Here is a 26,770-nt window from a genome sequence, read left to right as displayed (position 1 = left end):
CGATTATAAATCGACACAATGCCGGAGTCGGCTATGAGAGAAGGTGACAACAGTCGATGTGATTATTTTTAAATAGAAGAAATATGAAAATCATCAGTTGCTCCTAGTCTGGAGCTCCATGCAAGATCTTTCCTCATGGGGTGAGGAGGATGATGATGAAAAAAGTGGTGGATGAGCGAAAAACTATACAGGAGGAGCTTGTTAACCTGAAGGCAGTAGGAACACAGAGCTCTACGCCATAATGGAGTGAAATCTTACATCGCCCACAAGGTCCCCTGCTCATGTACATACCCATCATAAGTTTGCCAGTGAACATCTACATGCTTCAGAGGAAGTGCTGTGGTCAGATGGAACCAAAATCAAACTCTAAATCAGAGGAAGAGAAATGCTGAGTACGAACCAAAGAGTAGCATCCCCACAGTAAAGCACAGAGGTGGAAACATTATGCTCTGTGGCTGTTTTCCTGCTGAGGGTTCAGGACGACTTCACCATACTGAAGGACCAGCAGAAGGGGTCGTGTACACTTCTGTCCCTCAGCTAGATCACAGAAGATCTGAAGTTGGGTTTAACAGCATGGTAATGACCCAAAACATATCACCAAGACAACAAAAGAGCGGCTAAAGAAGACTCACGTTAAGGTCATGGAGTGGCATCGCCAGACTTCAGTCCTACAAAAGATCTGTGAAGGGAACTAAAGCTTCGAGACGCCAAGAAACCTGAAGGATTTAGTGTTTCTGTACAGAGGAGTAGGCCAGAATCTAGAAATGTCTAGTTTTGTGGTTGCAAATCAAATTATAACTATTAGGAAATTTGTGTTTTTCTGGATTTGTGGTTTATATTATGTCTCTTTCCATTAAAATAAAAGGACTGTAAAAATGTGAGACCGTTCATTTAATGCTCGCGGTGCAGCTGGATGTTCAGAACTATTTCAAAGCAGTGGACAATCAAATATTGCATTAAAAAAACAAAGACGTGCATTTGTTTTCTTCACTGGAATAATGTGATCAAGATTTCTTACTTGATAAAAGACAGTCTGACGTGACCTCTGTTGCACAATCCACAGTGCAGTTCCATTTCTTCCAGTTCTGACTGAAGAATTAACATCAGTGTTTTAACCATGTTTTCTGGGTTAGGACGCCAAGACATGGATTCAGAGAACTGGAGTTACTGGTTTATCGAGAAAAAAGAGATAAATGATCTAAAAGATCTATTTATTTTTCTTCCAGCTGTCCTTTAATGTTTTCCACTCTGTAGAAAGAATATGAACAGCTTCATTAATGCAATTAGAAATAACTTTTTCACTCCAGACCATCTTCTGTCTGAACTCGTCGCAGGATTCGTCTGCAGGTTTTCACCGCTGAGTGCTCTCGTGAGAACGGGGCGTTTATCGGGACCTTTTACGGGGACCGGACACATGCTGATTACATAAATGTGTTACGCCTGCTTTGTCATCCTCCATGCATCTGGAATGACCCTTGGCACCGCTCTGCACACACACTCGCACACCGACACGCAAGCACACACAGGATTGTGTTGAGTCTCCAGCACTGGGGATGTTTCATGCCTTGATTGAAGATAAATTGTGTTTCAGATTAAACCAGAAGGGGGGGGGGGGGGAGGGGGTGGACTATATTGTGCTTGATGGTGAACTCCTCCAGCTGCAGGAAGAAGGGATTAAAAAAGACCATCTTACACAACCTTCTTGAAATAAACCCAGGTGGCCCCTCACAAAATCTACACTGAGAATAAATCACACGGCTCCACTGCAGCATGCACGGCACCTGTCAGGGATATTTTTTAGCACCTGACTGCTAGTCTCACAGACAAGCATGCATGCAGCTAGAAGCAGGCTAAAGAGTGGAAACAGTATCCTAACCACATAACCCAGTTTGTTATGGTCCCCCTGTTGCCACTACTGACACTTCAAGAGATAGCATACTCAGGGGAGGGCACTGTCACCTTGGATAAAGGCATCTTTTGATTAATGGCTCTCCGCGCGTCACTGGGTCTAAAGAAAGCTTTAGCGCACTGTGCATGAAGCATTTTGTGCACTCAGAGCCTCAGCGGTGTGGTTTTTGGCAGACATGGCATGAGAGTGTAATATCACATCTGATCATTTAATAGTTAAAATATGAATCAGGATCAGAATGAATACAGCCAGGAGAACTTCAAAACTAGTACAGGGCAGGAATTAACAGTTATTCTGACACATCATAATAAACCTGTGTTTTATGGCATACAAAAAATAAAGGGGTTAAGTAAATGTTCAGATTTGGCTGTTTTTGTCTACTCGAGAGATTAAAAAATGGACAATAACCAGAACATCTGAATATAATTATACCTGACAAGCTGGGATCAGAGGATATTTGACAGCTTTCCGTCATAAAATGACTTAAAATTGTTTCCCAACTTGTTTTGGCGCACGATCACTTAAAGTGAAGCAATGCGGACAAGAACAAGCGTTTCAGCCCAAGAACGATTTCCCTCAAAGACTGTTAAGTTTGAAAGGTTTCTCAGCTTTTACCAAAGAAGGTAAAAGCTGCTATAATTTTATATTTATGTTGGGCAGCTCGGTCTCACGACCTCTAATCTGTTTCTGGACACATTTACATCTGTCTGGTCTCATATGCTCTGATTTGTGTTAACGTATTGATAATAAATATTTTCCACTGTTGTAGAGTGAAAGAAATTCCACATTTGGAGGTTGGAAGATTTGATAGAGGAATAAATCATTTCCCCACTTACACCAGACGCCACAGCTGAAGTCATACAGCACACAGATTTTTAAAAATTCATTATTACATTACATTCAACTTAAAACTCATTATTTGTTTAACACTTTATCATTTTAACATGTTTTATTCTTTATTATTAAAAATGATTTAGTTACGTCTAGAGAGAGATGATAGTTTTGAGTAAAATACAGTGGTTACCACTCTTTTTGTGTTTTCCTGGGTTCCTGTTACAAAATCATGACTGCAATGAAAAAATAAACTCGATATCTCACAAATTAATACATTATTTTTTGAGACCGGCCTGATTACAGTGGAGCAAAAAAGTATTTAGTCAGCCACCGATTGTGCAAGTTCCCCCACTTAAAATGATGACAGAGGTCAGTAATTTGCACCAGAGGTACACTTCAACTGTGAGAGACAGAATGTGAAAAAAAAATCCATGAATTCACATGGTAGGATTTGTAAAGAATTTATTCGTAAATCAGGGTGGAAAATAAGTATTTGGTCACCTCAAACAAGGAAAATCTCTGGCTCTCACAGACCTGTAACGTCTTCTGTAAGAAGCTTTTCTGTCCCCCACTCGTTACCTGTATGAATGGCACCTGTTCGAACTCATCATCTGTATAAAAGACACCTGTCCACAGCCTCAAACAGTCAGACTCCAAACTCCGCCATGGCCAAGACCAAAGAGCTTTCGAAGGACACCAGGAAAAGTATTGTAGACCTGCACCAGACTGGGAAGAGTGAATCTACAATAGGCAAGCAGCTTGGTGTGAAAAAATCAACTGTGGGAGCAATCATCAGAAAATGGAAGACATACAAGACCACTGATAATCTCCCTCGATCTGGGGCTCCACGCAAGATCTCATCCCGTGGGGTCAAAATGATCATGAGAACGGTGAGCAAAGATCCCAGAACCACACGGGGGGACCTGGTGAATGACCTGCAGAGAGCTGGGACCAAAGTAACAAAGGTCACCATCAGTAACACACTACAACGGCAGGGAATCAAATCCCGCAGTGCCAGACGTGTTCCGCTGCTGAAGCCAGTGCATGTCCAGGCCCGTCTGAAGTTTGCCAGAGAGCACATGGATGATACAGCAGAGGATTGGGAGAATGTCATGTGGTCAGATGAAACCAAAGTAGAACTTTTTGGTATAAACTCAACTCGTCGTGTTTGGAGGAAGAAGAATACTGAGTTGCATCCCAAGAACACCATACCTACTGTGAAGCATGGGGGTGGAAACATCATGCTATGGGGCTGTTTTTCTGCCAAGGGGACAGGACGACTGATCCGTGTTAAGGACAGAATGAATGGGGCCATGTATCGTGAGATTTTGAGCCAAAACCTCCTTCCATCAGTGAGAACTTTGAAGATGAAACGAGGCTGGGTCTTCCAACATGACAATGATCCAAAACACACCGCCCGGGCAACAAAGGAGTGGCTCCGTAAGAAGCATTTGAAAGTCCTGGAGTGGCCTAGCCAGTCTCCAGACCTCAACCCCATAGAAAATCTGTGGCGGGAGTTGAAAGTCCGTGTTGTTCGGCGACAGCCCCAAAACATCACTGCTCTCGAGAAGATCTGCATGGAGGAATGGGCCAAAATACCAGCTACTGTGTGTGCAAACCTGGTAAAGACCTATAGTAAACGTTTGACCTCTGTTATTGCCAACAAAGGTTATGTTACAAAGTATTGAGTTGTATTTTTGTTATTGACCAGATACTTATTTTCCACCCTGATTTACGAATAAATTCTTTACAAATCCTACCATGTGGATTCATGGATTTTTTTTTCACATTCTGTCTCTCACAGTTGAAGTGTACCTCTGGTGCAAATTACTGACCTCTGTCATCATTTTAGGTGGGGGAACTTGCACAATCGGTGGCTGACTAAATACTTTTTTGCCCCACTGTATATACAGATGCAGAAGTGCTAAAAACTGCAGTGAGGGAATTTCTAGCATTTTACTCATCACACTAATTAGCAGATCTCTGCGTCTGCAGATGCACCATTACAGTTGTCACAGTCTGGCGGTGGCAGACTGTATTAATTGTGAAGAGTGGACCCAAAATGCAGACACGAAGAAACTTGGACCAAAGCTTGAGTATTAACAAAAAGCGAGCCGTTTAATAAGGCTGGTAAAAAAGGTACAAAGAAAGGGCAAACTGAAGTAAACTAACATCAACCTAAACTGGGAGAACTAAATAAACAACAAGAAAAACTTAGACATGAAACTTGGAAACATGACATGGAAACCTTGGCGTGAACAACAGACGACCTGACCAGGAGTGAACAGAAACACAGACTAAATACACACAAGGGTGATTAGGGGAAGTGGAAACACATGGGGAAACAGCTGACACTAGTCTGACATAAGGAGACAAAGGAAGCAAAGCTGACTACACTGACATAGGACACAGACCTTCAAAATATAACAGGAAACATGGGATGCAGACAAGACAATATAAACTTGACAACATAAGACACGCAGCATGAAACACATAAGGGGCAAAGGGAGAGGGAAACTTAAATACAGCGGTAGAAAACACAAATGGAAACTAATAAACAATTTAGCTACCCTAAAGAACTCATACATATCATCCAAATAAACTAACGCTGGGTCAAAACGCTGGGTCAACAGACCCAGGAACGTGACAACAGTTTATGGTTGAAGCCTGCTAAACGAGCTTCCTTCCATCAGATGTTAACTTGTTAAAAGGGGGATCAACAATTCTCATCCAAATATATTCACTACTAGATCTAGAGGGAAAAAACGCTAATGCTAATGTAGAGGCTTACGAGTGCCGTCACTGTTGCTGTAGCCAGCTTTTATTAAACACGTGACTCCCACACGCCACCTGTGACTCTCAAGTGAGGGATGAACGTCCTTCTTCAAATAGATGTTTTCTTACTTGGTGTTTGTTGATGATGGTTGAGAGTAATAACTGCTACCACATGAGTCCAAACATAAGACCACAGCATGACTTGCATTACTTTCATACTCAATGAATTATTTCTGACCATTCTGACCCTTGCATGGGGACATTGCTCTGGAAGAGCCTTGTTTCTTCAGTCGTGTTTTTAATGACCAGCAGGGGGCGACTTTTAAAGTCCCGTGTTTAGAAATGTACAGGAAAACATCCCTTTGGTTCACGTGCCCTGTGACCTCAGTAAACACAGTCCTGATGAGGTTTTGACTGTTTCAGGTCTTACTGAATACAACATGATATTAAACTTAAAAATTATGCTGACAGTTACAGTGATATAGATATAAAGCAGGACAACCGTGTGACTGAAAAGTTGGTTTTAAAAAAACCAACTCAATTACATAGAAAACCCTCATGTCAAGGCTTCATAAAAGGCGATGACACTTTATTACCAACTTTTATATATAGTTTATGTCCAAGCCTCATATGTCCTTGGCTAATACAGTAAAAACCCACCCAAGAGGAGATCTATTCAGAGTAATACTGACTAATAATAATAATAATAATAATAATAATAAGCATTTTTTTTCTTATCCTCTAACCTCTCTGGGACGCCCCACGCACACTAATGAGAACTTTAATATTAAGATTATTTGTAATTATTTTAATTGCTGGAGTCGCAAATTCATTCCCACTGAGATTTTATTTACAGTGATTTTGACGCTCATTTGTACTGAGTTGTATTTAAAAAGATCCCCGGGGATGCTTAACTTTATTGACACACTGGGAACCATCTGTCGATCTTGGCTCACAGCGAAATCTGTTGACTCTGCGCTCTGGCACTAATTCGTCTGGAAACGGGGGCACATGATAAAAGGGTTCCCTTCTCCTGGATGCTTGATAAGAGCACAGCGATGCGCGCGGAGCCTTTCACAAGCAGCTCACCCCGGGCTCGTCTGCTTTTAACTTTCTCGCAGCAGTGACGTCTAGATTGCGCGGGGGGGTTAAAGATTAGGGTCTGGAACACGGGCAGTCATTGCATAATTAACTCCACGCAGAGGAATCGAGTTATTCCTCAGTCACACTGGATACACTCGACAAAGTGGCACAACGTGGGGGCGTTGTGGGGACGCTGTGCACCACCGCGGCGGCTCCGCGCAGGAGTCAGAAGCTGGATGGGAAGCCGGGCGGACGTTAGGCTGTAGCTCGGGGAAACCTGACGTGAAACCATGCGTGGAAAAGGAGTTTTAGTTCGTGGGCAGCTTTAAAGGTGCGATAGTGTTTGTCTGGATTCCGGTCCTGTTCACGGAGGCAGCGATTTCACGGGAAACCGACCCTACCAGAGAGGTGACAGGCTGCTACACCCCAGCTCCGCAGCTCCTCATTAAATGATCCTGACAGTGTCTAACCTCTGACATTACCCGGACATCTACTCCCGGCCTAGCCACGCGGTTGTATTTTTTTTCTGGGTACAGTTCAGTCAACACCATCAGAAAACTGCGCTGCTGGGACTTTTTCCACTCCCAGTAACAAGGATAAAATACTTCAGTGAAGTAACAAGAAGACATTTAGTTCCACACATGGAAATTATGTGAAAAATAAAAGGCCTGGAAATGCGTCGCAAATGCTTTTATCTGCTGGGGGTAAGTTCTGCGTCTTTTTGCGCCTCCGCTTCGTCTTCTCGCCTTTGGACATTTAATTAAAACGTCCTAATAACAGCTCGGGGAAATCTGTGCTGTTATCGCTGATTGCAGTTGAGCACAGTCTTGGTGTGAAGGCTTTAACACTACCCCCCCATCCAGATGTCGGGTTTGGATATTGTCTCTGTCTCAGATTGCTATTTTAAATCAATTTTCATTAAAGGGACGAGAATCCGAGTTTGTCTGAGCTAAAATGTTTTAACAAGGACAATAATCTCTCTCTCTCTCTCTTTTATGTGTAAATATATAGTTATAGCACTTTGCATCCTATGACTTTAACTAAGCGCTGAAGCTTTGCTGAAGCGTGCCGGTGCGTTTTTACTTGTAAACACTGAAACTTGAACCAGGACTTTGGGTTAAGGTGGCATGAGAAAAACGATCCCAATGGCACGATTCCATACCCTCTGAAACCGGAGCTCAAGCACTGGTGAAGAAAAGGGGCAAAAAGCGGATCTGGGACACATTTCTGAGATGAAACTGGGTGTTTTAATGCAGCAAGTGCACTCCTTTAATATCGAACAAGAAAAGCGAGCGCGGTGATGTTGAAATTTCTCCAGCCCCATAACGCTGAGATCTGATATCACTCATGCTGTGACCCCTTCGTAGCAAAATGGAGAGCGAGCTGAGGCAAGAATAGGGACATGTGATTTGTTGCACTCACTTGCTGATGTTGTAGATGCCCGAGGTGAATTATTTCATCCACCTCCTGCCCATTGTGCAAAGTGCTGCTGCACTAAGAATAGTCAAGAATCCCGTGAGCCCTTTTTAAAAATCCCCCTGCTTTCTATTCGCGTCCCCATTGTTGTGATTTAAGACCCCACACTCACAGCAGCTCGCGTACTGAATGTCTACTGAGGTCATAAAAGAACAAACACCGGACTGTGTGCAGCTTTAAGGTGCGTGGATTTCTGTGCTGGAAATGGGGCCATTTAACGGTGTGGAAAGTAAAAGTCATGCGTGCAACATTTTATACAGTTAAGGAGTGAAGTATTTGCGTAGTGGTGCCTTTGCACACTCACCTAAATCAGATTAATGTCTGCATTATTGCATTGTTTGCACTGAATTATAGATGGAGCCGATCACATTTAGATGCAAAGCTGGGTGGCTGTAACTTCTCTTAAAATCTATTTTAATATATGTCACCACTTTTAGATACCCATCTGAGTTTGAGTAGGAAGCTGTTGGCAAACACACCTTGAACAGGATGCCATCACAGAGCGATGTCACAAATCTACTCATGTGTTTGGACTGTGAGGAGTGTAGGGAGAACCAAAGACTGTATATAAAAGATGGGATGCATATTAAAGCTTCCGCATTAGCGTTTTGGCTGAAACTATGTATTCAGGTTTTTGGAAGCACGAGTTACCATATTTGAATAAAAGTATGGAGTGCTGATTCATCAGCTAATTCTGATGTAAACATGCTTTTAAATCAGTTAATGTTAAACATTTCCATATGGGAGTCTGTGAGGATTAGAGGAACTGCACATTTGGCACCAGTTCCACTCAGTTTTTCTCCAGAGCAGGTTGTTGGTTGGGTAGAACCTACAAGCTTTCCACAGAAAATCAGCAGCCAATCAGGAGCTTCAAACCAGGTATCCTCTTACAGTTAAGGCTCTACTGAGCGCCCTTCAGCAGGTGTAAGTTTCACAATGACAGATCTTTACTAAATAATTCAAAGTGATGACATAATTATGATGTCTTTATAAGTAGAATGATAATAGCTATTTCACTGCTTTGTTTACTGTGTTTTGTCTCATTTGTGGATACTTACAAGTATCGAGAAATGGAGAGAGACCGAAGTTTGCGAAACACTGCATCACGTGAAATACAAACACGATCCAGAGATTTAAACGTTACGGTTATTGTAGGTACCTGTATGTGGCGACACCCTTATCACTGCGTGTTCTTCATAATAAAAACAATAGATTCCACATTATGCTGTGCCATTGTTCATATACACAAACAGTGTCTCCACCTGCTTTTATTTTGAATAGATTTTTATCATTCTCGTGCCAGAGCTGCCTCGTTCAGTCACGTTTGAGCGAGCAGCAGGAACGTTCGAGCAGAGTGACATTTCGCAGGTGAACCACACCTCAAACCTGCATCTGTTTTTTCCCGCTTCAGCATTTTTCCTCATGCTGGTTAATAAATCTCAGTCGAAAGCTGGTTTACGACTCTGCAGCAGATCCATGCCGGAGGACCTTTTAAAAGTGGAGACGGTTTTCAGCTGTAAATGCAGCCAAACTGATTCTCTAAATTAAAAGGAAAAGGATTAAAAACTGAATTAGAGTAAATACTGGAGGCATTGATCCGTCACTTTGTTGGCAAGAGCAACTGTGAATCATTCTGAATAGACTGTATGCCATAGCAGTAGATTGTTTTTATGTAGATACAATCTCAAATTTAAAAAAAAAAGGGCAAGAGGACTGTAAGCTGTAAAAAAGAAAGACTTTATTATGATCCGTATATGCATGAAAAGAGGCATTAAATGGCACATGGGACCCAGGAAAGTCTGGGATCAGCAGCTTTGTGCCCGTCCTCAGGCATCCATCCCGAGCGTGCCCACTTGGGAAGCCTCTTCCTCCACTGTTTTTATGCAGTGTCCTCATGTGATGTGGATCATGTGATTCAAACAAGAAGTGGAGATTTGTTTGTTTTATTTTTTTCTTTTGGGGTTTTTTTCAGTTCAGTATCTGATAGAGTAAAATAAATGCTTCTGAAACATCAGTACATCACTGGCGGTATACTCTTTCATGCATATGGTACTGAAATACTGCTTTTGGGATTTTGTCAATATGCACCTGTCCACAGTGAACCCTGCCTCTTGTTCTGTGGCAGCTGGACTACAGGCAGGGTAGCCACCCATTTAATAGTAAAAATACTTAAAACAAGGAGGCTTTGTCATCTTTGTCATGATATAGTATCATCCTGATTCTGTATTAAGTTTATTACTTGTAAAGATGCATTTTATTGGCAAAAATAAAAAATAAAAAATTTAAACTGCAATTCCTCTAGTGACCACTTGAGGCGCGGTCCAAAAGTGAGTCAGTCTCTATGGAAGTTTTCCATGTGACATCATACAGACATTGCTCAGGAGTTGTCTACCATGTTAGATGTGATATAGCCACCACTGATGGGGAAAAAGGTATATTTTTGGTTGCAAACCGGGGGCTTCTTGTTTATGATTGCTGGAGGATTGTAGTGGTTCCCTGTAGTTTGCATAGAAGATGCCAACTTGCCTGCAAAGGCGCGCTGCACACCAGTACCCAAGCTGCAAAAAGAAAACAAAAAAAGAGACAAAAGCAGCACAAACTGCAAACAGACAATGTTCAAGTTCAAAGGTCCAACTTTATTGTAAGGGAAACAGACCAGAGGTTACCAGAGGGTCACTGTCCGTCTCCAAGCCTGTGCAGATGAGTGCTGAATAATCAATTTCCCAGCAATTCCCCAAAGTCCAGCAGCAACTCATCAGCTGGTCAGGGAATACACATTTTTCCCGCTTGACTGGTGGCTGCCTTTGGCCTTTGTGGCATCATGTCTGATAATTTCAGTCACTGAAATTGACCTCGTGACTAAGTTTTGTGGTTTTGGAGACTTTTTAAAATTATGAAATAACAAATTATTATTGTTCTAATAATAACGCTTCCTGTGAGGTAAACAACAAGTCTGTGCTCCAGTTTTGGTTTTACTCGTCTGTTGCACCTGCACAGTTTATAGATGCATAAACAGCGTCCAACCCACAGTGGAAATATGGCCACTTCTGAATGCAAAAAACAAAGTGATGTTGATCCCAGATGACAAATCAAGGCTTTAAATCAGTCAGTGACTGAACCGTCTTCTGTAGCGCCCTCTGTGTGTCAAAGCTGGCATTACTTTGCATGTCTTTCTCATTAATGCCTAAGGACTACTGCTTAGTGTTCACCTTTTCCTCTTTTAGTTCCGTGTTTGTCTTTGATGTTTCTTGTGCCAGACTTATTGCCACTTCCTGTTTTATTTTGGAAAGTTTTTTATGTGTTGGTCTTCCTGTCTTTGTCTTTTTTCCCCACGTTTTATGATTGTTTTCTCCACACTTGCTTGTTTCACCTTTGTCAAGTTATTCCTGTGTATTAGTTGGTAGTCCTGCTTCTTTTCTGCCCACTCTTATTGTTTCTTTTTTTTTTTTTTTTTTGCTTCTTGTTTACAGTGTGCAAAAATCCACCAAGCCAATCTTTTTTTTGTTTGGGATACTCATTCCTTCATCCTGAACCTGCGTCCTTTCCCTGAACTTTGGATGAACATTTCACACCAGGTGTTTGGGACTAATGACCCAAGCCTGTCCTTTACATGAACCTCAACGATTTGACGCGGTTAAATCACACATAAAACGTGGAAAACATGCACACATGACATACGAGGTGTGGGCCAGAAGCAGTGTGACATTTATACACAGGTGAGTGCTGTGAATTCAGCAGTGAATCAGCTGTTAGATGTCACTGGTGCAGAACTATTTTTTTTCTTGTTGTGTCGCCAGCCTTCATTATTTGGATGCTTTCCAGTCGAGTCACTGGTCCAGGACGAAGGGATTTCAGTTGTGTTTGGATGAAATATTAATCCAACCACTGAATTCCACTGTGCTGGCATTTAACAAAGCCATAAATACAGGTTCTCCTGTTCTCCGTCCCGGAATAGAGCAGATGTTATCTAATGCTGTTATCAACTGTCGTCTCTTGAGACCCAGAGTCTGTAGTTTTAAAGAAAAATCTGCATTATTCAGTGTTTTCACCTCCTGCATAGCTGAAAAAAGGCTGATAGTAGCGCGATCCAGTAACAGAAAGACTTTAAATTTAGCATCAAAAGTCTTTAAGAAGTCATTTCTTCTTATCAGTGAACACAAGATTAGTGGGCTATGAGTGCAGATGATGAAATGCTCCAAATTTTGGGGGCATTTGCAGCTGTTAATTTATGCATCATCCACTCGAGGGACAGAAGGCAGTTACTGATTTTTAAAACAATACACAAATACCATAAAGGTCTTCCACACTGATATGATTTTGTTTTAAAAAGACCACCTGCTCTCATTCCTAATGCATCCAATACAGCTGCTTTCCTCCAGGCTTCTGGCTCTTGTGTTCAGGCAGTTGTAAGACACAATAAAATGTTCATAAAGGAACCCACGTTTAGGGTGAACTCACACAAGCTAATGATACACAAGCATGTTTGATCCCTAAAGTCCAGTTGTTTTTTCTGATTGGATCTAATGACAAGTCTTAAGGAACTTGTTACATACAATCCTGTAAAAAAGTGTTTTTCTCCTTCCTGATTTCTTAGATTGTTGCATATTTGTCACCTTATATATTTCAAATCATCACACAAATCTCAATATTAGACACAAATAACCCAATTTAATACAAACCTACCACACCTGTGTGAAAGAACAGCTGCTTCCTAAACATAATAACTGCTCGTCTCAGTTTTGGCAAGAACTCCAATCAAGCATGTGCGATAACTGGCAATGAGACTTTCACAGCACTGTGGAGGAATTTTGGCTCCCTCTTCTTTGGAGAATTCTTTTAATTAAGCCACATTGGAGGGTTTTCCAGCATGAGCCATACCAGAGCATCTTGATCTGATTTTTAAGACTTTTGACCAGGCTACTCTAAAACCTTCACTATTTCGAGTCATTCAGAGTGCTCAAAGAGTGGATCACTGTTCTGTTACATATCGAAGTCCTGAAGCAGCAAACAGCTCCAGGCCATCACACTTCCACCACCATGTTTGACCGTTGGTATGATCTTCTTGTTAGTTTTACGCCAATGCAACAGAATTGAAAGTTCAGCCTTTGTCTCGTCAGTCCACAGAGTATTTTCCTAAAACTGTGTGAGGGCTCTCACTGTGGTTCACTGGAGTACCTTAGAAATGGCTTTGCAACCCTTTACGGACTGACAGATATCAGTGATGTTGTTTCTCAGCTGTTTCTTTAGATCATCGTATGATGTGCCGCACTTTTGTCGGGCAGCTTCTGTTTAAGTGGTTTCTTGATTCAACAGGTCTGGCAGTAATCAGGCCTGTGTGTGGCACATGAAATGAAACTCAACCTCCAAAAAAAAAATGCAGTTAATCATACAGTGAGCGACGAATCAAGAATTATCTTTTTTTTCCTTTACACTGGACCAGCTCTGTTTGTGTAGCTTCTTTCCCTTTAAAACAGACTCGTTATGTTAAAACTGCATTTGTATTTAGTCTAAAATTTAAAATTTGAGGTAAAAACTTTTTCCCAGCTCTGTTAAGATTACTTCTTTTAACTGTTAGTAATACTTCATATTACAGAATCACCTGCTGAGAACGGCAACTTTTTTGTGCTTTTGTTGAACTTTGGCACAAAAGTTTGCACACTTTGGTTATCCTGACCGAACTGACATCACCTCGCTGCATATCGAGTTCATATTGGTAGCATCTCCACTATATAACCAGCAGCAAGCTTATTAATTTCCTTGGAGTGAAGCTAGCCGGATGCTGGTACCGCGGGTCTTTCATTCTTTGCATCCTCCTCCTCAGCACTGGAGCTGCTGTGCTGAGTGTCTGTCCTTGATCAGATGTGAAGAAGAGCTCTTTGCAGCTGACAGACACTTATTATCACCCAGGCACAATTTGCATTTCACTGCAATGTCGTTTTACTTTTCATCCACAAAAGCTTTCAGAGTGATGCGAGTGCTTCTGTGACGTAAAGGCTGTCCTTTCACTGACATTAGCACGCAGCTACCTGCTGAGGAAAAGGACACAAATATACGTTTTCGCTTTTGTTTTGTTTTGTTTTGTTGGACCAAAAAGACAGTGGAAGTGTGGGAAATATATTTCCACATTTCTTATGTGAACTATGTGGTTCCAGCCAGCCTTTAAACACTGAATCATTGTTGGCTGACCGTTTGTTGTTACTTGGCCGCCTGCTTGACGTCCTCCCAAGACTTTATAGCAACGGAAAACTTGATCATGAGAAATGTTAAAGTCATCTTTTTTTTTTTTATCAGAAAAGAAAATCTAGGATGAGTAAGAAACCCCAAAAACAAATATATCAAAAGCTCATACTCACAGTGTCTTGCTGTCATTGGAGGACTGATAAAAATAGTCTTTGTACACGGAGTGAACTTTGTGTGGATGTTTTCACTGATTATGCTGCTCTCTTGGATTTGCTTTACAGTGACTCTATTTGTGTCTTACTTCAGTCCAGGTTCATAGTTGGTTCAAACTTTTTACCAGTAATTTAATTGAATTCAGTTTTATTTACACAGTGTCAAATCACAGCAACAGTCGCCTCAAGGCACTTTATATTGTAAGGTCGACCCTACAATAATACATACAGAGAAAAACCCAACAATCATATGACCGCCTATGAGCAAGACCTTTGGCGACAGTGGGAAGAAAAAACTCTTTTAACAGGAAGAAACCTCCGGCAGAACCAGGCACAGGGAGGGGCGGGGCCATCTGCTGTGATTGGTTGGGGTAGCAACCAGCAGTATGTTTCTGCCTACATCGGGAAAAGGATGGCTAACGGCTTGGCTCGACAGAGATGGTTAAAATCTTAAATCACATTTTAAACTTAAAATTGGGTTTAGAACTTCTCACTCCTGTTGCAAGCTAGTAAAACTAGGCTAGTCTACACTTTCTCAGGGAGGCAGACCTCCGGACCTGAGTTTGTGGGAAGGTGCAGAGCTTCATATCATGAAACTACGAAATCTGTTTCACTCGGGCCTGATGTCCACATCCACACCCGTCTTTATGTTCATAAAGGAACCCACGTTTAGGGTGAACTCACACAAGCTAATGATACACAAGCATGTTTGATCCCTAAAGTCCAGTTGTTTTTTCTGATTGGATCTAATGACAAGTCTTAAGGAACTTGTTACATACAATCCTGTAAAAAAGTGTTTTTCTCCTTCCTGATTTCTTAGATTGTTGCATATTTGTCACCTTATATATTTCAAATCATCACACAAATCTCAATATTAGACACAAATAACCCAATTTAATACAAACCTACCACACCTGTGTGAAAGAACAGCTGCTTCCTAAACATAATAACTGCTCGTCTCAGTTTTGGCAAGAACTCCAATCAAGCATGTGCGATAACTGGCAATGAGACTTTCACAGCACTGTGGAGGAATTTTGGCTCCCTCTTCTTTGGAGAATTCTTTTAATTAAGCCACATTGGAGGGTTTTCCAGCATGAGCCATACCAGAGCATCTTGATCTGATTTTTAAGACTTTTGACCAGGCTACTCTAAAACCTTCACTATTTCGAGTCATTCAGAGTGCTCAAAGAGTGGATCACTGTTCTGTTACATATCGAAGTCCTGAAGCAGCAAACAGCTCCAGGCCATCACACTTCCACCACCATGTTTGACCGTTGGTATGATCTTCTTGTTAGTTTTACGCCAATGCAACAGAATTGAAAGTTCAGCCTTTGTCTCGTCAGTCCACAGAGTATTTTCCTAAAACTGTGTGAGGGCTCTCACTGTGGTTCACTGGAGTACCTTAGAAATGGCTTTGCAACCCTTTACGGACTGACAGATATCAGTGATGTTGTTTCTCAGCTGTTTCTTTAGATCATCGTATGATGTGCCGCACTTTTGTCGGGCAGCTTCTGTTTAAGTGGTTTCTTGATTCAACAGGTCTGGCAGTAATCAGGCCTGTGTGTGGCTCATGAAATGAAACTCAACCTCCAAAAAAAAAATGCAGTTAATCATACAGTGAGCGACGAATCAAGAATTATCTTTTTTTTCCTTTACACTGGACCAGCTCTGTTTGTGTAGCTTTTTTCCCTTTAAAACAGACTCGTTATGTTAAAACTGCATTTGTATTTAGTCTAAAATTTAAAATTTGAGGTAAAAACTTTTTCCCAGCTCTGTTAAGATTACTTCTTTTAACTGTTAGTAATACTTCATATTACAGAATCACCTGCTGAGAACGGCAACTTTTTTGTGCTTTTGTTGAACTTTGGCACAAAAGTTTGCACACTTTGGTTATCCTGACCGAACTGACATCACCTCGCTGCATATCGAGTTCATATTGGTAGCATCTCCACTATATAACCAGCAGCAAGCTTATTAATTTCCTTGGAGTGAAGCTAGCCGGATGCTGGTACCGCGGGTCTTTCATTCTTTGCATCCTCCTCCTCAGCACTGGAGCTGCTGTGCTGAGTGTCTGTCCTTGATCAGATGTGAAGAAGAGCTCTTTGCAGCTGACAGACACTTATTATCACCCAGGCACAATTTGCATTTCACTGCAATGTCGTTTTACTTTTCATCCACAAAAGCTTTCAGAGTGATGCGAGTGCTTCTGTGACGTAAAGGCTGTCCTTTCACTGACATTAGCACGCAGCTACCTGCTGAGGAAAAGGACACAAATATACGTTTTCGCTTTTGTTTTGTTTTGTTGGACCAAAAAGACAGTGGAAGTGTGGGAAATATATTTCCACATTTCTTATGTGAACTATGTGGTTCCAGCCAGCCTTTAAACACTGAATCATTGTTGGCTGACCGTTTGTTGTTACTTGGCCGCCTGCTTGACGTCCTCCCAAGACTTTATAGCAACGGAAAACTTGATCATGAGAAATGTTAAAGTCATCTTTTTTTTTTTTATCAGAAAAGAAAATCTAGGATGAGTAAGAAACCCCAAAAACAAATATATCAAAAGCTCATACTCACAGTGTCTTGCTGTCATTGGAGGACTGATAAAAATAGTCTTTGTACACGGAGTGAACTTTGTGTGGATGTTTTCACTGATTATGCTGCTCTCTTGGATTTGCTTTACAGTGACTCTATTTGTGTCTTACTTCAGTCCAGGTTCATAGTTGGTTCAAACTTTTTACCAGTAATTTAATTGAATTCAGTTTTATTTACACAGTGTCAAATCACAGCAACAGTCGCCTCAAGGCACTTTATATTGTAAGGTCGACCCTACAATAATACATACAGAGAAAAACCCAACAATCATATGACCGCCTATGAGCAAGACCTTTGGCGACAGTGGGAAGAAAAAACTCTTTTAACAGGAAGAAACCTCCGGCAGAACCAGGCACAGGGAGGGGCGGGGCCATCTGCTGTGATTGGTTGGGGTAGCAACCAGCAGTATGTTTCTGCCTACATCGGGAAAAGGATGGCTAACGGCTTGGCTCGACAGAGATGGTTAAAATCTTAAATCACATTTTAAACTTAAAATTGGGTTTAGAACTTCTCACTCCTGTTGCAAGCTAGTAAAACTAGGCTAGTCTACACTTTCTCAGGGAGGCAGACCTCCGGACCTGAGTTTGTGGGAAGGTGCAGAGCTTCATATCATGAAACTACGAAATCTGTTTCACTCGGGCCTGATGTCCACATCCACACCCGTCTTTATGTTCATAAAGGAACCCACGTTTAGGGTGAACTCACACAAGCTAATGATACACAAGCATGTTTGATCCCTAAAGTCCAGTTGTTTTTTCTGATTGGATCTAATGACAAGTCTTAAGGAACTTGTTACATACAATCCTGTAAAAAAGTGTTTTTCTCCTTCCTGATTTCTTAGATTGTTGCATATTTGTCACCTTATATATTTCAAATCATCACACAAATCTCAATATTAGACACAAATAACCCAATTTAATACAAACCTACCACACCTGTGTGAAAGAACAGCTGCTTCCTAAACATAATAACTGCTCGTCTCAGTTTTGGCAAGAACTCCAATCAAGCATGTGCGATAACTGGCAATGAGACTTTCACAGCACTGTGGAGGAATTTTGGCTCCCTCTTCTTTGGAGAATTCTTTTAATTAAGCCACATTGGAGGGTTTTCCAGCATGAGCCATACCAGAGCATCTTGATCTGATTTTTAAGACTTTTGACCAGGCTACTCTAAAACCTTCACTATTTCGAGTCATTCAGAGTGCTCAAAGAGTGGATCACTGTTCTGTTACATATCGAAGTCCTGAAGCAGCAAACAGCTCCAGGCCATCACACTTCCACCACCATGTTTGACCGTTGGTATGATCTTCTTGTTAGTTTTACGCCAATGCAACAGAATTGAAAGTTCAGCCTTTGTCTCGTCAGTCCACAGAGTATTTTCCTAAAACTGTGTGAGGGCTCTCACTGTGGTTCACTGGAGTACCTTAGAAATGGCTTTGCAACCCTTTACGGACTGACAGATATCAGTGATGTTGTTTCTCAGCTGTTTCTTTAGATCATCGTATGATGTGCCGCACTTTTGTCGGGCAGCTTCTGTTTAAGTGGTTTCTTGATTCAACAGGTCTGGCAGTAATCAGGCCTGTGTGTGGCTCATGAAATGAAACTCAACCTCCAAAAAAAAAATGCAGTTAATCATACAGTGAGCGACGAATCAAGAATTATCTTTTTTTTCCTTTACACTGGACCAGCTCTGTTTGTGTAGCTTCTTTCCCTTTAAAACAGACTCGTTATGTTAAAACTGCATTTGTATTTAGTCTAAAATTTAAAATTTGAGGTAAAAACTTTTTCCCAGCTCTGTTAAGATTACTTCTTTTAACTGTTAGTAATACTTCATATTACAGAATCACCTGCTGAGAACGGCAACTTTTTTGTGCTTTTGTTGAACTTTGGCACAAAAGTTTGCACACTTTGGTTATCCTGACCGAACTGACATCACCTCGCTGCATATCGAGTTCATATTGGTAGCATCTCCACTATATAACCAGCAGCAAGCTTATTAATTTCCTTGGAGTGAAGCTAGCCGGATGCTGGTACCGCGGGTCTTTCATTCTTTGCATCCTCCTCCTCAGCACTGGAGCTGCTGTGCTGAGTGTCTGTCCTTGATCAGATGTGAAGAAGAGCTCTTTGCAGCTGACAGACACTTATTATCACCCAGGCACAATTTGCATTTCACTGCAATGTCGTTTTACTTTTCATCCACAAAAGCTTTCAGAGTGATGCGAGTGCTTCTGTGACGTAAAGGCTGTCCTTTCACTGACATTAGCACGCAGCTACCTGCTGAGGAAAAGGACACAAATATACGTTTTCGCTTTTGTTTTGTTTTGTTTTGTTGGACCAAAAAGACAGTGGAAGTGTGGGAAATATATTTCCACATTTCTTATGTGAACTATGTGGTTCCAGCCAGCCTTTAAACACTGAATCATTGTTGGCTGACCGTTTGTTGTTACTTGGCCGCCTGCTTGACGTCCTCCCAAGACTTTATAGCAACGGAAAACTTGATCATGAGAAATGTTAAAGTCATCTTTTTTTTTTTTATCAGAAAAGAAAATCTAGGATGAGTAAGAAACCCCAAAAACAAATATATCAAAAGCTCATACTCACAGTGTCTTGCTGTCATTGGAGGACTGATAAAAATAGTCTTTGTACACGGAGTGAACTTTGTGTGGATGTTTTCACTGATTATGCTGCTCTCTTGGATTTGCTTTACAGTGACTCTATTTGTGTCTTACTTCAGTCCAGGTTCATAGTTGGTTCAAACTTTTTACCAGTAATTTAATTGAATTCAGTTTTATTTACACAGTGTCAAATCACAGCAACAGTCGCCTCAAGGCACTTTATATTGTAAGGTCGACCCTACAATAATACATACAGAGAAAAACCCAACAATCATATGACCGCCTATGAGCAAGACCTTTGGCGACAGTGGGAAGAAAAAACTCTTTTAACAGGAAGAAACCTCCGGCAGAACCAGGCACAGGGAGGGGCGGGGCCATCTGCTGTGATTGGTTGGGGTAGCAACCAGCAGTATGTTTCTGCCTACATCGGGAAAAGGATGGCTAACGGCTTGGCTCGACAGAGATGGTTAAAATCTTAAATCACATTTTAAACTTAAAATTGGGTTTAGAACTTCTCACTCCTGTTGCAAGCTAGTAAAACTAGGCTAGTCTACACTTTCTCAGGGAGGCAGACCTCCGGACCTGAGTTTGTGGGAAGGTGCAGAGCTTCATATCATGAAACTACGAAATCTGTTTCACTCGGGCCTGATGTCCACATCCACACCCGTCTTTATGTTCATAAAGGAACCCACGTTTAGGGTGAACTCACACAAGCTAATGATACACAAGCATGTTTGATCCCTAAAGTCCAGTTGTTTTTTCTGATTGGATCTAATGACAAGTCTTAAGGAACTTGTTACATACAATCCTGTAAAAAAGTGTTTTTCTCCTTCCTGATTTCTTAGATTGTTGCATATTTGTCACCTTATATATTTCAAATCATCACACAAATCTCAATATTAGACACAAATAACCCAATTTAATACAAACCTACCACACCTGTGTGAAAGAACAGCTGCTTCCTAAACATAATAACTGCTCGTCTCAGTTTTGGCAAGAACTCCAATCAAGCATGTGCGATAACTGGCAATGAGACTTTCACAGCACTGTGGAGGAATTTTGGCTCCCTCTTCTTTGGAGAATTCTTTTAATTAAGCCACATTGGAGGGTTTTCCAGCATGAGCCATACCAGAGCATCTTGATCTGATTTTTAAGACTTTTGACCAGGCTACTCTAAAACCTTCACTATTTCGAGTCATTCAGAGTGCTCAAAGAGTGGATCACTGTTCTGTTACATATCGAAGTCCTGAAGCAGCAAACAGCTCCAGGCCATCACACTTCCACCACCATGTTTGACCGTTGGTATGATCTTCTTGTTAGTTTTACGCCAATGCAACAGAATTGAAAGTTCAGCCTTTGTCTCGTCAGTCCACAGAGTATTTTCCTAAAACTGTGTGAGGGCTCTCACTGTGGTTCACTGGAGTACCTTAGAAATGGCTTTGCAACCCTTTACGGACTGACAGATATCAGTGATGTTGTTTCTCAGCTGTTTCTTTAGATCATCGTATGATGTGCCGCACTTTTGTCGGGCAGCTTCTGTTTAAGTGGTTTCTTGATTCAACAGGTCTGGCAGTAATCAGGCCTGTGTGTGGCTCATGAAATGAAACTCAACCTCCAAAAAAAAAATGCAGTTAATCATACAGTGAGCGACGAATCAAGAATTATCTTTTTTTTCCTTTACACTGGACCAGCTCTGTTTGTGTAGCTTTTTTCCCTTTAAAACAGACTCGTTATGTTAAAACTGCATTTGTATTTAGTCTAAAATTTAAAATTTGAGGTAAAAACTTTTTCCCAGCTCTGTTAAGATTACTTCTTTTAACTGTTAGTAATACTTCATATTACAGAATCACCTGCTGAGAACGGCAACTTTTTTGTGCTTTTGTTGAACTTTGGCACAAAAGTTTGCACACTTTGGTTATCCTGACCGAACTGACATCACCTCGCTGCATATCGAGTTCATATTGGTAGCATCTCCACTATATAACCAGCAGCAAGCTTATTAATTTCCTTGGAGTGAAGCTAGCCGGATGCTGGTACCGCGGGTCTTTCATTCTTTGCATCCTCCTCCTCAGCACTGGAGCTGCTGTGCTGAGTGTCTGTCCTTGATCAGATGTGAAGAAGAGCTCTTTGCAGCTGACAGACACTTATTATCACCCAGGCACAATTTGCATTTCACTGCAATGTCGTTTTACTTTTCATCCACAAAAGCTTTCAGAGTGATGCGAGTGCTTCTGTGACGTAAAGGCTGTCCTTTCACTGACATTAGCACGCAGCTACCTGCTGAGGAAAAGGACACAAATATACGTTTTCGCTTTTGTTTTGTTTTGTTGGACCAAAAAGACAGTGGAAGTGTGGGAAATATATTTCCACATTTCTTATGTGAACTATGTGGTTCCAGCCAGCCTTTAAACACTGAATCATTGTTGGCTGACCGTTTGTTGTTACTTGGCCGCCTGCTTGACGTCCTCCCAAGACTTTATAGCAACGGAAAACTTGATCATGAGAAATGTTAAAGTCATCTTTTTTTTTTTTATCAGAAAAGAAAATCTAGGATGAGTAAGAAACCCCAAAAACAAATATATCAAAAGCTCATACTCACAGTGTCTTGCTGTCATTGGAGGACTGATAAAAATAGTCTTTGTACACGGAGTGAACTTTGTGTGGATGTTTTCACTGATTATGCTGCTCTCTTGGATTTGCTTTACAGTGACTCTATTTGTGTCTTACTTCAGTCCAGGTTCATAGTTGGTTCAAACTTTTTACCAGTAATTTAATTGAATTCAGTTTTATTTACACAGTGTCAAATCACAGCAACAGTCGCCTCAAGGCACTTTATATTGTAAGGTCGACCCTACAATAATACATACAGAGAAAAACCCAACAATCATATGACCGCCTATGAGCAAGACCTTTGGCGACAGTGGGAAGAAAAAACTCTTTTAACAGGAAGAAACCTCCGGCAGAACCAGGCACAGGGAGGGGCGGGGCCATCTGCTGTGATTGGTTGGGGTAGCAGCCAGCAGTATGTTTCTGCCTACATCGGGAAAAGGATGGCTAACGGCTTGGCTCGACAGAGATGGTTAAAATCTTAAATCACATTTTAAACTTAAAATTGGGTTTAGAACTTCTCACTCCTGTTGCAAGCTAGTAAAACTAGGCTAGTCTACACTTTCTCAGGGAGGCAGACCTCCGGACCTGAGTTTGTGGGAAGGTGCAGAGCTTCATATCATGAAACTACGAAATCTGTTTCACTCGGGCCTGATGTCCACATCCACACCCGTCTTTATAAAAAAGTACTACACCAGCTGATATTACAGAGTATTATGTGGCCTTAATGGTAACAAAGTCGACTTGGATGTGGCAGAACAGGATTGCCAGATGTGTTGTGATGTTGATGTTTGTCAGATGAGATAAGACGCCGTTAGCTCGTGCTGCTCATTGTTGATGCTGGGAGTGGAGAGGGCATTGAGTCAAAGCCCTCCGTCTAAGTGTTGCATCCTTTGAATTTTTATGGAAGGTTCTTAACATAGCAGTCACTCCGAAGGCTATCAGAGGCAAGGCGGTCATGCCATGTCTCCCAAGTTACATCACAATTCGCCAAAGCATGCCCAATAAAATCTTCTCAATCACGAATAAAGTTGTATGTTTAATGTGTGCGTGTCAGACTGAAAGAGCAGGACGTATTTGATTGACCTCTGTGACTTTCCTCTGTTTGCAGGTGTGCGCCATCATGAGCCTCCTGCCATCAGCCTCGTTAGCAGATCTGACATGTGAAGCTCTGCTCATGCTGTCGGGGAATGTCTCGTGTAAGTTCTGGACAAACATCAGCTGGATTTTTATTACAGCAGCACGGCTACAGCAGCTGTTACAAGCTTTTAAAAGGCGCTCATTTCCCAGTACTGTCCAGCCAGTTTGTTCTAGCTGCCCCACTGTTAGTACACTTGAGATTGAATTGATTTTCAGTCTTTTCCATTTCATGGCCATAACCACTAAATGTCAAACCCTCATCCTCAGTCACAACTTCCCCCCTTGTGGATATTAGAAAACCGTTATTTTCCTACTATTCCGTTTCCTCGCAGACCTCTGCAGCACACCCAGAGGACTCACACAGGCACGCACAAATGCACAGGAATGATGTTCTTGTTATTTGCCCCAGGATACAGTCATAAAATCATTCCAGGTAGCTCTTAACAGAGTAATGATAACGCTCTGTTATCATGCTGTCACCCTGCTCAGCTGAACCGATTTCATTTGCTTCATAATTCATCAGAAATTATCTGCAAAGGAAATTAAATTATTATTTTTAATTATCTTTATTTGTTTTGGTAAATCTGTTAAGACGTTATTTAAATAAAAATGTTCATGACTCATTATCTGATGTCAACAGTCCAAAACCCAAAAATATCCAGTTTATTAAGCTATAAAATTATTAAACCAATAAAAGATCGCATTCTTAACTGGAATTATATGGGTTTCTTTTAATGGGGGCAAACCACAGAAACAGAAATAGTAATGAGAAGAATTTCTCATTAAGTCGACTCTGTTCCCTGTAGAAACAGTGTTTTTTTGTTTGTTTAAAAAAATGTGTTAACATAACATGACTACACAGTTATTTTCTGTCTTATGCTTCTGCTATTTATGAACTATGGATTTTGGCAAGCTGTCGCTCCAATCTTGGCCAATGGAGACATGTGTTACATTTTTAGTCCCAGGCCTTGAGATTCAACTCAGTGGCATGCAAAACTTGCGTCACATCCATATGTCACATGTCGCATTTATATTTAGTTAAATGCAATAAAATTTAGTTTGGATATGATAGTTACGTTCATGCAAATCTTTTTTTAATTGCAAGCATCGACTCTTTGGTTGCAGAAACAGGAGTTTTGCCTGTTGATTATCTAATTTTCAGTTCACGGGTGACAGACACAGGTGAAATCAAATGGGCCCAAGCAGTAAATCATATGTTAACCTGTTCAAATTTCCTATTTTCCATATGCAAAGAAAGAGAAGTAAATTCTGACACCAGCCTGAGAGGTTAATGTGTGATTTTATGTAAGTAAGCAAGAATACACTCAACTACTAAGCAGCTACACTCTATTACACTCTAATAATACTTACATCACAGCTTCACATCTGGAAAACTGGTACATTTTGTTTTTAAACTTCACCTTCCAAAGTCTTCCAAAGTCCCACTCGACCCTCTGGGCCCTGCGTTTGACATCCCTGATCGAAACAAAAGTACTGGGACATATTTCTGAACCTTTAAATTCACCTGTTTTCTGTCCCAAGGGTGCATAAAATCCCCAACAAAGCCATCTGCCTTTATTTGTGAAAGAATCTGTGAAATTACACCACGGCGTAATGGACAGAAATCTTGAAGCTGTGATCAGATGACACCCAAATCCACTTTTAGCTTTTCTGGTCGACCCGCCGTGTTTGAGAAATGCAGAGTATGACCCAAAGAGCACCATCCACACAGTCAAGCATGGAGGTGGAAACGTTATGCTTTGGGGCTGTCATTCTGTTAAGGGTATGGAACGACTTCAACACGTCGAGAGGGCCGTGTACCGTAAAATCCTGGATGAGAACCTTCCCTCATCCAGAATCATAAAGGTCGGAAAATGGGTTTTCCAGCAAGACAATATCACCAAGGCAACAAAGGGGCAGCTAAAGAAGTCATACAGTGGCCTAGCCAAGTCATATCATGCAAATCTATTTATAACTTTTACATAATATGTGTGTTTTTTCAGGATTTCATTCAGGATTCATCATTAAAATGAAACTAACAAAAAATTAGAACTTGTTCATTCAGCCGGGGATCAGCAGGAGATTATTATTTCCCTCACTGTACGTCAGCCTGTAACCTTTAAACGGTTAAAGCTACCCTGCTTTTAAAAATGTAAAACAAAATCCTTTTATGCATTTGAACAAATGACCAGTGGCAGCTTTTATGCACTTTTCATATTTTACTTTGTTTCATTCATTTTCTTGCCACACGTGGGTGTGAAAAGTGGTTTGGAAACCTCAAATGAAAGCATTAAAATTAAGTGTCACCTTTCCCCCTGCAGAACGTCCTTATCTCCGGATCCTTCTTATCTAATTCCTCTTGAGTTATTACAGAAGTAATAGTCTGACCCTCGGGGCATGTCTGGATTCATATTTGCTGCTACCGTCCTCTTATTGCTGGAGGAAAGGTCTGTCATCAGTGTTTACCGTTGCCCTTTCGTGCTCACCCTTTGTAGCTGTTAAGCTGAATCTAATGAGATTTTCATTGCCTCTTCTAAACTGAGCAAACAATGATTGAGGTTATTGATGAAGCTGTTTCTCTCTGGGTTGCAGTGCAGTCCCTGGCCGCCACCTGGAACCAAACCCTGAGTAACGCCACAAGCCAGTGGAGCGGTGAGTTGAGACGCGTGTGAAACCGATTCCCCGCACACTTACTGCAGAGCTGAGTTGTTGTTAGATACCCCGCAAGGGGAAAGCAAGTTTGATCGGAACTCAGATTATAAAGGACTAACATCAAAGAGGAAAACAATGCTGGAAATAGACGTGGCGTAGTGCCACAGGAGACGACGTTCAGCTCGGCAAAGCACAGGAGTAATCATTAAATCCTGTGTACACAAACAGCTCATTCTGATACCATATTTGTTGCCAGGATCTTTGGAGCATTATCTGGATTTCATGACATATATATATGCGGTTATGAAACATGACGGGAATGCGTGCACGTCCGTGTCTGACGCTTTTCTGTCCCCGCGCTTCAGGCTCGGGAATCTACTGTGAAACCTCCATCGATGGGATCGGCACCTGCTGGCCCAGGAGCAGCGCGGGGCAGCTGGTGGCGCGACCCTGTCCTGAGATGTTTTACGGCGTCCGGTACAACACCACCAGTAAGTCAATAAGCTGTCACCTCCTGCCCGCCTGCCTGCAGAAAAAAGCAAACCCAGACACAACTGATTCAAAACATGATTTAATACGATCCCTGCACCCTGCTTCGCCCTACCCCCACACTCAACGTCCCCTTGGGCAAACCCTGTTTGCGTAATTGTTTATACAGAAATTAGCATGAGCATACAAATTAGCAAAAGACGCAGA

General features: G+C 41.5%; 1 protein-coding gene across 2 annotated transcripts in view; it reads left to right on the top strand.

Annotated features, from left to right (window-relative positions):
* Positions 1-6,570: 6,570 nt before the first annotated feature.
* Positions 6,571-26,770, top strand: part of LOC308390505 (corticotropin-releasing factor receptor 1-like) — a 102,291-nt gene continuing 82,091 nt past the window's right edge. Inside the window, exons 1-4 of one of the 2 annotated variants that reach the window (XM_080872580.1) lie at positions 6,571-7,305; positions 23,394-23,481; positions 26,015-26,074; positions 26,440-26,565. In XM_080872580.1, coding sequence (XP_080728706.1) covers positions 7,276-7,305; positions 23,394-23,481; positions 26,015-26,074; positions 26,440-26,565 — 304 coding nt within the window. In that variant the 5' untranslated portion in view covers positions 6,571-7,275. Of the gene's footprint in view, positions 7,306-11,746; positions 11,794-23,393; positions 23,482-26,014; positions 26,075-26,439; positions 26,566-26,770 lie in introns of those variants that run through there. The other variant, XM_080872581.1, reaches the window with a different exon arrangement.

This window comes from Rhamphochromis sp. 'chilingali' (assembly GCF_963969265.1).
Source record: "Rhamphochromis sp. 'chilingali' genome assembly, chromosome: 22".
Taxonomy (NCBI): domain Eukaryota; kingdom Metazoa; phylum Chordata; class Actinopteri; order Cichliformes; family Cichlidae; genus Rhamphochromis; species Rhamphochromis sp. 'chilingali'.
This window is presented reverse-complemented; position numbering and strand designations above follow the sequence as displayed.